The sequence below is a fragment of the Eschrichtius robustus genome, chromosome 11 (assembly GCF_028021215.1).
Source record: "Eschrichtius robustus isolate mEscRob2 chromosome 11, mEscRob2.pri, whole genome shotgun sequence".
In the NCBI taxonomy this organism is placed as follows: domain Eukaryota; kingdom Metazoa; phylum Chordata; class Mammalia; order Artiodactyla; family Eschrichtiidae; genus Eschrichtius; species Eschrichtius robustus.
In genome coordinates this window covers 97,537,402-97,549,043 of record NC_090834.1, presented here as the reverse complement: position 1 = coordinate 97,549,043, position 11,642 = coordinate 97,537,402, and the positions used below count along the sequence as shown (strand labels likewise).

Below are 11,642 nucleotides of genomic sequence, written 5' to 3'. Positions count from 1 at the left end.
GCTGGTAGGAGTATGACTGACTTGTTTTTTAATATAATGAACAAATAGTTCTTGGGTAACAAAACGTTAATTTAAAAACAAATCAGGAAGTAGGCAAGATGAGCATCAATCTTCCTCACTGCCCTCTTACTCATTTTAACCCAACAAACTTTTCGGAAGCACCTACTGGGCGCTGGGCCTTGCCAGCAGCTGAGCTGGAATTGGAGCGATCGAATGTGGTCCCCTACAACGTCCCCAGACATTGGCCAGGATGACTCAAGGAGACCCTTCAGGGAGGCCTTCAGCTGGGGTATGGGCTGAAGATGGGGGACTGGAGAAGGAGGCTCTCCGGCAGGGCGAAGGGTATTGGCAGGGGCGTGGTGCCCAGAGGGGGACGCCTAGCCAGGATATCAGTCTGGAAGGGTGAACCCATAGGAAGGCTTGCGGCACCTGGCTCTTGAAGAGTAGAAACAGGAGCTACTGCCCAAGATGCAAGATAAAATGGGGGTGAGGGGGGTCAGGATGAGGGAAGAGAATGGGGAGGGGGCTCGGAGAGGGAGTTCTGAGCTTGGGCCACCCTCCTCCCACCCCAAGGAGCTCAAACCAGCCTCGTCACAGCCACTGCAGAGACGGGAATCAAAACATGGACCCACGGCTGCCTCACCACGCTGATGCCTGTGCAGTTAAGTGCCTTGGACATGTGCCCTCACAGTGCAATTGGCTGTTGCTGGGGACTGAAATGGCCTGTGTGTTCCCAGGGGCGAGGACAGCACCAAAGGCTGCAGTCCCCAAGGCCCTGAGCCTGGCCGCCTTCTCTGTGAGCCAGAGGGGAGGACATTCTTTTACACCCTGTGTGTTCTATTTTTGTTTCTTTGTTTTCTTTCCTCTGCCTTCTCGTTTTCTACAGAGCCCAGGGCGACAAGAGGTGCAGGGTGAAGAGTAAAAGGCAGTTTAGATGCCCCGCAGGGCTGGGCTGAGCTGAGCGCCAGGCCCCCACCACCAGGGGGCACCCGAGCACAGACACGCGGCGACCCGGAGAGAGAGGAGTAGGAAGCGCATCCACCCTCTCCGCGTCTCTCTAAACTGCTCCGCGGAAAGCCTGGCGCTGGTGGCTCAAGTCTGGGGTGTTCCTGGAGGGGTGGGCTGGGAGGGGGCACCAAGTGTGAGGACCTGCCCTCCTCAGCCGAATGTGGTTTATTACCCCCATTACCACAACGGGCCGGAGGAGCCTCTTACACTGCTAACCCAGAGGATTTAGGGCGTAGACAGGGATGCAGGCAGCTGCCGGAAAGCACTGAAAAGACAGAGTCGTGTGACGCAAGGAGCACTGGACGCGGAGTCAGGAGCGCGGGCTGCGCGGCCCCTGCTCTTCACGTGACCTTCCCCTCTCTGCTAGTTTGTTTTCTCATCTGTAAGCAAAGGCGTGTGTGTGGGCGGGGGGTGGGGGGGACTCCGTGGTACCCAAGCGCCCTTCAGGCTCTGACCAAAGACAGTTCCTCGAGGAACCTTGAAGAGGGCAAAGGGAAGAGCTGGAGAAAAGGACCAAAGAACCGAAACAGCCGCCGTTTGCTCCCGCAGCGCAGGAGCGCCTGGCACTCCGCTGAGTCAGCGCGGGGGCAGCGGGGCCCCCTCACCCGCAGGCGACTTTGAGGGCGTACCCACACTCTCGCCAGCTCCCAGCCCTCCTTCGGACCCCAGCACCCACATATCCCCGCCTGGGTCTCCTATCGCTGGCTCGGGCATCTCCCCACCCGTCGCCTGGAAAGGGCTCGGAGTGAGTGGGGTCTTCTGTGGTGGGTACCGGGCGATGACCCTGCCCCGGGTCTCCCTGAGGGGTCAGCTGCGCCAGGCAGGCGCTCTCCGTCCTCACAGCGCCAACCTTCGCCCCCCTAGCTGCTCCACCCCATCCTGGACACCGGCGATGGGGAACAGACCCGGGAGGCAGGAGAGCTCTGGGCCGGGTGGATCCACCGGGGAGGCGGGTAATGGACCCGGGCACCGGGGACGCGACCTCGTTCCGGTGACCGAAGCTTGTGGAGTTGCCTCCACCCGGGGATTCCCGGCCCCCCGTTCCAGCGAATCCTCCCCACTTCTCCCCCAGTCTTGGGAGCCTGGGCCCTCAAGGTTCAAGAAGTCAAGAGCCTTGGGAAATGCACTGTGCAAATATATTGACTTTATTTGTCTCCGTTCGGGAGTCTCACAGACATATCCAGGTAAAAAGATCGTTAAATAAACGCCGTCAGCCATCGCAATGCAAAAATAAATATCAATCCTCCGGCCACAGCAGCAGCTGCGCTGCGCCCCAAGTCCCATCGGCCGCGCCTAACAATTATAAAAGTGTTCAGCGAGAGTGTGTGGGCGTGAGTGTGAACGGGTGTGCGCTGGGGGGCACGGTGGAGCCGTGTGCAAAATCGGAGTTGCAAACCATCGGACAAGGGCGTGGAGCGGCTCTCCGGGAAGCCCTGGTGACCCGGGGCGACTCAGCGAGGGTGCGCCTCCCCGCACACACTCACAGCAGAGTTCGTACTGGGAAGAGTTAAAAAATAAACATTTACAAGGGCAGAGAGAGCGGGCCCCCTCCCTGGCGCCCCGGCACGCGCTCCCGCCCAGGGCGAGCGCAGCTCGGGGCGCCCCGACCAGTTCGCAGCCGGGCGAGGGTGCAAGCGCTCGAGGGGCGGCGGTCCCCGGTTCTCGGGGGGACCCCGGGGGGCGGGGCCCCTAGGGGTTCGCACACCTGTCCCCGGCGGGCCGCCGAGGCGCGCGAGTCCCGTCTGCGGGCGGCGCCCCTCACTGGGCCGAGTCGGAGTCGCTGGAGTCCAGGCTGTTCCTCAGTTTGCAGCTGCCGAGCTGCTCCCTCTGCAGCGACAGGCTCTGCGTGCTGCGGCGCAGGCACTCCAGGCTCTGCAGGAACGACTTCTTGGCCTTCTCTTCCTCCATGGGGGACACGCCCTCCTCCTCCACCTCCTGGATCTCGTCGAAGGTCACCGGCTGCGTCTTGAAGCGGGACTGGCGCGGCCGCCGCAGCCGGCCCTTGCCCTTGGACAGCTTGGCGGGCCGCACGGGCTGTGGGAACTCGTCGGCCAGGCACACGAAGTGCGGCATCACTGCCTGGTAGCTGGAGCAGATGCCCATCAGCTCGCCGGGCTTGGCGGCCGCCATGGCGCTGCCGGCGTCTTCGGGGCCGGGCGGCGGGGCGGCGGGGCTCTCCGGGGGCGGCCGCTGCGCCGGGGCCCCCCGGGAGGCAGCAGCCTGGGGCTCGCCGGGCGGGGGATCCAAATCTGCTGCGGGGTGGCGGCGGCCCTCGCGGGCCCGGGTCGGCGCTCCTCGGGAGGGCAGGCGGACACGTCGAGGGGCGCGGGGCTACGGGGGCGCTGCTCCGCTGCGCTCCGACGCGCTCGCCGCCGCTGCTGTCGCCGTCTGCCCCGCGGCGGCCCGGCTCGCCGCTTATATAGCCGGCTCCTGCCCCCACGGCTGCGAGCTCGGATGACAGCAAATGCCTTGTAAAGCGTGCGCGCCCCGCGCCCTTCCGCCTGACGTCGCCCCGCCACTCTGGGAAAGTCGCGGCCCTTTCCCCAGCGCCGCCCGCCAGCCCGGCTCCGGAAGGCAGGCCCCGCCCGCGGGGGTTCCGGGAGCATCCGAGGCTCCGGAGAACGCTGCGAAGCAGGGGCGCAGGGTGGCCCCGGAGCAGGGCTCCTGCCCGCCCTGGGATCCCCAAGTCTGGACCAACCGCGGCGGCCGCGGGGGCGCAGGGCCGCCTCTCCAGCCTCCTCATCCCAGAGGCGCACAATCAAGGCGCTTGGTTATTTGGCCGCGCGGGTTCTGCGCTGAGCGCGCGGGGCGGGGGCAGCCCCCAGTCTCCTTGCTGCAGGGAGAGCCAGGCCACCCGGGCTCCCCAAAACTGAGTTCCGAGGAAGGGCTGGATGTCCTCTTTGGATCCATGCCACCTCCCTCCCCAAACACACACACACATACACACATGCACACACACGCGGGCACGAATACAAACACACCCGATTTTTCCAGTCCACTTCTCTTCCCTGTCTTCTCTCTGTTTGTCTCCTCACTACCCGCACCCCCCAAGTCCCTCGCGCACCCCCATTCGTGCTCAGAAGAATGACACTTAGATATGGCACTAACAACAACAATAATGATAACTAACCATCTGGAGAGCTTTACTCCAAGCTAGGCAGTGAGCTGTGTTTTACATATATTATCCTACTTCCTCTTCCTAACAGTCCTGTGAGGTAATTCGTATTCTCTCAGTTTTACATATGAGAAAGTGGAGGCACAGAGAGGATAAGTAATTAGCCCATTAGAGACTGCTGGGGAAAGTGCTCTCACAGTCCCCTGCTAAGGGTTGATACCTACCAATGCCCCCACGGCTGGCTTCCAAGAGCAGGTCCCCTGCCCCGGGGTTCCTAGACTCCCAAGAGGAAACTGTGAGCATCACTCTGACACATGGCCCTGGGGTGCCAGCAGCCAGCTCACGGGGCTGCTGAGAAAGGAGGGGATCCATGGAATATGGCCTCCATTCCTTCCATAGCCATTCAACAAAGATTTATTGAGAACCTACTGCGTACCAGCTCAGGAAAGTCCCTGCGCTCATGAAAGTGACAGTCTAGGTAAGGGGGCGGGACAGACAATAAACACCTAAACAAGAAATGTACTGTGGGTGGTGTGATAGTGATGCAGATGGAGAGGTGGAGGGGGGGCGAGGGAGCAAGGAAAGGCTCCTCAGAGTGGATGATATTTAAGGTGCCCCCCGAAGGACAATAGTAGCACCACCAAGTGTTTAATAGATGCCACGCTCTGAGCACTTTTTATGCATTAACTCATTTAATGTGTTCACTATTGTATTTAATCCTCTTAGCAGCCCTGGATAACAAGTACTTTTACTATCCCCATTTACAGATAGGAAAACCAAGGCACAGAGAAGCTAAGCACCTTTCCCCAAGGTCACACAGCTAGTAAGCAGCAGAGCTGAGATTCAAACCCAGACGACTTAGCTCCTAAGCCCTCTCGCTTACGCACTACACTGAAGCTGTCTGCCCCGTGAAGGACAAAGAAGGAACCGGTGTGTGACCAGTGCGGGGAGAATGTTTAGGGCTGAGGGAATGTGGTGTAAAGATAGTGAGGCAGTTAGGAGCTTGGCTTATTCCAGGAACAGCAAGAAGACCCATGTGGCTAAAGTAGAGGGGGCAAGGGGCATGAGAAGTAAGGACACTCACGGAAGGCCTTGAGGGCCATGTTAAGGAGTTACCATTTTCTTTTAAAAAAATTTATTTAATTTTTATTTTTATTGGAGGATAGTTGATTTACAATTCTGTGTTAGTTTCAGCTGTGTAGCAAAGTGAATCAGTGATATATCAACATATAGCCACTCTTTTTTTAGATTCTTTTCCCATATAGGTCATTACAGAGTACTGAGTAGAGTTCCCTGTGCTTTACAGTAGGTCCTTATTAGTTATCTATTTCATATATAGTAGTGTGTATATGCCAGGAGATTGCATTTTATCCTAAGGGCGATGGTAAGGCACTGGAGCATTCTGAGCAGGGAAGCTCCGTTCTATGTTTTTAAAAGCTCACTCTGGCTGCCGTGTGAAGAGTAACTGGAAAGGGTGGGGGAAGAAGCAGGGATCCCACATAGAAGATCATTACATGACCCACAGATACAAGACACTGAAGACCTGGATGAGAGTGAAGAAAACGGAGCTGTAGGGAAGTGGTCAGATTTGGGATTTGGGGATAGAACTTAGAGAACCTGCTGATGGACTGGATGGCGGGAGGAGGTGTTGAGGGGAGCGGGGTGGAAATCAAGGCTGACGTCTTTGTATTTGGCCTCAGCAAATGTTAGATGGTGGTGCCATTGATACAGGGGAGGGGTGTGGGGAAGAGAAGGTTGGGGAGGGGAGGGCCATTGTGGGGTCTGCAGGTTACCCATCAAAATCCACTACCCACCAGGGTGACGCCTGAAATGATCATATCAGAACCACATTATGTGAGAGAAAAATTCATTTCTCTAATCCTAAAGCCACTGTATTGGGGAGTTCCTTTTAATAGCAGCTTAGCAATACTCTGATACAGAAATTGGTACCAGGAATGGAAAGCTGCCATGTATAAAAACCCTAAAACATGTGGCACTGGCTTGGCCAACAAACAGGTGGTGAGCAACATGGAAACAAATACTGGAGAACGGAGAACCAGTGATCCTTGTTATGTTGTGACAAAACGTTTAATAAAAACATTACCTGTGATAATTTGGAAGGCAGATCACATGCCTACTTGAGCCACTAATTCTAGAAAAATGGTTGGAAAGAGCCAAAAACATTTGCACGTGTTGGCTGCTTGATGCTGCCTTTAGCAAGACACTACAAGAAAGAGATTGGCTGGTTTGCAAGAAGAGATGAACAGAAAAGGAGATAACATAGAAAATCACTGTCCTCAGGGTTGGAAAAACCAACTGGTTTTGCCCAAAGAACAGGAGATCAGACCGTTGGCGCTCAGAGCCTTTCTCAAAGCCTGTCTATTAGGCCAAACAATAAGCCAAACAAAGGAATCACCCTTGTGGCAAAGTATTCTCTTAGGGGTGTTGCCTTGTCATCCAAGTCTATTATTTCAGATGTCCTTAGGGACTTTTAAACTTTCATTTAAAATGGGAGAGAAAGAGGTGGGTTGGGCAACACAGACAGACAGTAACGCCATCAAGAAAGGAACTTGGGGTGTGGTTACTGCCCATGGAACTGACTAGAAGCAGAAAGACCCAAAGCCTACTACGTTTCTGAAGGGATTGTTATTATCAACAAAATTGAAAGGCTAGACTTCAAAAGCCCATGATTGCCCCAGCCTAAATAAGTGCTCAAGGAGGACAGACTTTCAACACCCTGTTGGGTGGAGAGCCACAGACAAGGAGGAATGTGCCAAAGGCAAAGCCGGGGGCCAGGGAGACACGGGATGAGGGGGCTGCCCCCAGAGAAGGGGGTCCCCCACCACCAGGGCGGGAAGGCCGCACCATTCTAGAGGGTGGAGCGTGGTAGAGACTGCTAGCTGTCCGCCCAGCTGGGCCCACTTCCCAGCTTCCTTTGCAGCTCCGTGGGGCTGTGTGTCTAAGCTCTCATCTGTGGAAGGGAGCAGAAGTCAGACTTCTGTCTCACTTGCTTAAGAAGAAATTGCCGCCCGGGATTTCCGTGTTCTTTCCCTCACACTGGCTGGAAGCCCTGGAGGTTTCGTGTTAAAGACAGCAGTGCCATCATCAGTCTGGGTCCCTAAATGACCCTGTGGGACGGAGCTCTCCACCAACCCGAAACATTTCCCTTAGAGCTATTTTGTGAGAGAGCTATCAACAGAATATTTTTAAGCTACTCTAATTTGGGGGGTCTCTATTATATTGACTTACATTGTCCCAACTAAGAGAACCATTAGACATCCGGGTGGAGAGGTCGAGCAGGACACTGGAACTTAGAGGAGAGGCGAGGGACATAGGTGGCCGTTTGGGACGCGTCAGGGTGTAGATAGGGGAGCGGGTGAAAACCCACCTTCCAGGCAGAGAAGGGCTGGGACCAGCCAGCACTGGGAGGACCGTGAGCCAGTCAAGGACGCAGAGAAGCAACGCCCAACAGGGTAAGAGCGACACCAGAAGCACATGTCAGAACCCGAGAGAAGGATGTTTCTAGAAGGAGGGAGATGACTAGAATGGGAGTCTAAAGACAGGTCCTAGCCTGGCTCCACCTGAACTTACTGTGAGGCCTGGGCCAAGCCGTTTGTTTCCCTGTGCTGAGGACGTCTCAGCTCCCCTGCTGCTTCCTCAGAGCGGCCTTCCTGGCCACCCTCTTCAAGGCTCCCCCCTCGGTCACTGTCTGCAAGGCCTTCTCATTTACTCGTACTTGTCAGTGTGGTCTGCCTTCCCGGCGGACTCTGTCTTTCCAGGACAGGCTAGGTTGCTTCCCCTGGCCACCGTGGGACACAGGGTGGCCATTACCGGGGATGCAGGATGGTCCCTCTTCTCAGCAGGCCTGTAGCTTGGAACTGCAGAGGAAGGACAGAGAACGTCACCTGTGGAACACCTACTCTGTGCCAATAGTGCTTTACATGTGCCTCTCTTAGATCATCCTCACGGCACCCCTTAAGGGGGACCCTACTATCACCCCATTTTACAGCTGAGGACTGAGGGTGCTTTGCAGCTTACCGGGGTCACCTTTGGTGTTAAGTGCTGAAGCCGGCACTCAAGCCAGGTCTGCCTGACTCAGAAATCAGTGCTCATTGTTTGCAACAGTGCATCTCACCATCCCTTTGATGTGACGGGAACAGCACAGGACTAGAATTCAGACACCCAGGTTGCAGCATCAGCTCCATCAGCCACGTACCCTGTGGCCTTGAACCCATTGCTTCCCATCTCTGAGCCTCAGTTTCCCCATCCGTGAAGTGAGTAGGCTAGACTCGGATTTGCTGGGGACCCCTCCAGCTCTAATATTCTGGAATCCTTGGAAGGATGTACAGATGGGGGGACCCAGTTGCAGGAAGCAGATGTTTCCTCTTGGGCCAGAGAGTGCCAAGCAGCCTGGGCTGAGGCTGCAGGGGAAGGCTCCCCTCCATGGAGGGGGCTGCTGGGGGAGCAGATGGGGCAGGAAGATGGCAGCAGACCGGGGAGGGGCTTGTGCCATCACCTCCTCCACCATCCCCACCCACACACACTTTGGCTTTCGGGCAGAACCAGGGTTTGAAAATAGCAACCACCGGTTATTCGGCTATTAGCACGGCTTTGTTTCCAAGGGAGCCTGCGGTACCCTGGCCCAGGTCAGAAGGGAGCAGGGATGCTGAGTCCGTTCCGGGATGCAGAGAGGCAGTGAGCCACGGAGGCTGCGCAGCCAGGTGGGGAGAACCAGGTCAGGGTGGTTCTGGTCACAGGTCCTTCTCTGCTTCCCGACAAGAGGGCTTGGCCTCTTCCTGTGGCTGCTTTGCTGCCCTGGCACAGACCTATCGCCAGCTAGAAGCCTGGGTCGGCTGGCTGTGCCCTCCTGCTCACCCAGAAGTCTCCCCAGAGTGGATCTCAGGCCTCCACGTGCTGAATGAGGTCATGGTTATTCCAGATGTTGCTGTTTGGGTCCATCTGTACTCTGGGTGTATCTGGCTCAATGACCACTTGTCTACACTTGTGTGTGTGTGTGTGTGTGTGAATCCAGGTGTGTGGAGAGGGAATACAAATGTGAATGTGGCATAAGGGGTGGGGAGGAGCAAGTGCCAAGGCCTCTCCCCAGGGGTCCCGCCGCCAAGCCCCACCCTCACCTCCTGCTGCGCCCTCTTCCCCCTGTGGGCCCTCCGCACAAAACCCGTGGCTTCAGCATACAACCACCTGCTTCTGCCTCACTCAGAATGAGCTCTTGGTCTGGTACGACTGTGAGCATAAAAGTGTTTTGATAATTTTGCTGGACGGTTGCCATGACAATCCCCAGCAAGCTCCAAGAGAGGGTGTTGGTGTGTGCACGGGAGCGGGGGGAGAGCGAGCGAGTCTGAGAGACAGAGAGAAGGGAGAGGGTGCAGGGAGATCCCCAGCGATACCCTCAAGTCAGATCTTCAGCCTCCAGCCCACCCCCCACCCCCCGTGGCCCCATTCAGGTCACGATGAGCTCACTGTCTAATCTGGGCCTCACTGTACGCGGTGCAACAGAATACCAGCTGCTGGCAGGGAGGCTGCTGGAGCTGGCACGGCAGGGCTCATCCCACTGGGGGAGGCACCCTGACAACCCCCCACTCCCAGGATGAGCCCCAGGGAACACCATCCTGGACTGGGGAGTAGGGAGACTCTTGGGGACCCAGAGGGAGCCAGAGCCCAGGGAAACCTGCCAACAATCATGCCCAGGCTGTGGGCCCGGCTTGCTGATGTGAATAATGGGAATGCATTTCCGTGCTAAGGGCTTGCTACCTGGCACAGCTTTGGTAGCCCAGGGTCTGTGGCCCAATCCTTCCTGCATGCTTTTTTGCAGGCCTGAGTGTTGCCTCTCCTGGGCCTGCTGGCCAGGGAATCACTACGTGGATAATGATAAAATTACCATCTGTGGCACTTGAGCTTGGCAAAGTAGTTTCCTCTCTATGACCTCAGCAAAGCAGGGATATCTTTGCTGTCTTTTGAGTGGAGAACAGGAGCTCAGAGAGGGGAGGGGACTAGACGAAGGTCACACAGCAAGCAGCAAGGTGGTGGCAGAATAAGGATAGAACCCAGTCCTGAACTTTTTAGTCCAGCCTCGCTGCCCTGAGGACAGGTTCTCCGGAAGGGGTCCATCTGGCACTGCCCCTCACATAAGGCAGGGAAACTGAGGCCCAGAGACATCCCCCAGCTAGTAAGCCTAAAGCAGCGCATGCAACCGCAGATTCTGAGAAATTTCACCGCCTCTACTGAACCACGAGCCAGCCCCATGTGTTCCCCAAAGCAAGCCCCAGGAACTTATGTTCCAAGGTTAAAGTGCCAGTCTCTGCCCTGGAAGGAGAGTCTTCTGGTTATTGGCAAAACAGAGCAGAGGGCAGCTGGAGCTGGCCGGGAACACAGAGGTGAGGGGGCCAGAGGTCTTCCCAGGCAGTGCCAAGTCCCAGCTGCATAAGGCAGCATTTCGAAGGGCCCCTAGCCTCTGCTATTGGAGCTGTGTGGCCTTGGGCAAGTCGCCTCAGCAGTCAGAGCCCCGGTGTCTACAGCTATCAAGAGCCAATGCGCACAGGAGCCCTGGGGGGAATGGCTTTCCGTGTTCTGGGAAGCAGCTGCCCAGGAACAGCAGTATCTGAAGATAGAGGTGCCCTCATGCCTGTCTCTAGCTTGGCTCAGATCCATAATAACTCGGATCTAAGCCCGGATATGGGTGTTTCAATAATTATCATCATGGGAGGGGGGCACCAAAAAGAAAGTGCTGTGGGCTCTGAAGACAACGCACAAAGAAGACGTTCACGCATCCTCGGTAATGGGTAACAGCATGAGAAGAGGCAAACAGCGTATCGAGACTGCCTGCTTGGGCACCCTGGTTCTAGTGTTTGCCAGAAAGTTCTTCTTGCTACCCTGTGAAGGCGGAGGCCTTGTGCCTGCCCCATCCTTTACCCAGGGTGGCGGTTATGAGGATCAAACCAGATTATTCTATGAGAACATACTGGGGTAAAACTTGCCCTGCAGCAGGGTGAATTTTTAAATGTATTCCAAAAAATTAGGGTTGAAACGATGCCCTGTTGTGTGATGTGTTGTGAGCCTGGCCTTGAACTGGCACACACCATCAGCCTCGTGAAAAGCTCCTGGCCCGCTGTGGGGGCCCAGAGACTCCATCCTCCCCAATCCCTGCCTGTCTGCCTCCTCAGACCTTGTCTCCAGCTGCCCAGCGGACACAAGATGCCTGCTGCACCCCAGTCTCTTTGCACAGTTTGGACACGCTGGGGCTGCAGGTCACTCCCAGGACAGCCCACTTAAGGCAGCCTCTCTCCGACACTGCCCTCCTATAACTGGCCCATGGAAGGCATCTCCCCCTTCTTTCTTTAAGGCGGCAACAGCTGCCATTTCTCCAGCCATTCCCTCACAGGGACACCCAAGGGGATAGGATTTCAAGGAATGAGTTTTCTTCAGGCCAGGCACCAACACAAAGCACTCGGTACCTATCATCTCACCCTTAAGTTTATCCTGCAAGATGGGTGTTGCTATC

General features: G+C 56.4%; 1 protein-coding gene across 1 annotated transcript; it reads right to left on the bottom strand.

Moving 5' to 3' along the window:
• Positions 1-2,142: 2,142 nt before the first annotated feature.
• On the bottom strand, positions 2,143-3,165 carry C11H11orf96 (chromosome 11 C11orf96 homolog). Its single transcript, XM_068555524.1, has one exon. The coding sequence runs from the start codon at positions 3,136-3,138 to the stop codon at positions 2,767-2,769; it is 372 nt and encodes a 123-aa protein (XP_068411625.1). The 5' UTR covers positions 3,139-3,165; the 3' UTR covers positions 2,143-2,766.
• Between the last annotated feature and the right edge of the window lie 8,477 nt (positions 3,166-11,642).

Bases quoted from the DNA above. Each gene is read 5' to 3' on its own strand.
- C11H11orf96 (XM_068555524.1), bottom strand. From the start codon at position 3,138: ATGGCGGCCGCCAAGCCCGGCGAGCTGATGGGCATCTGCTCCAGCTAC.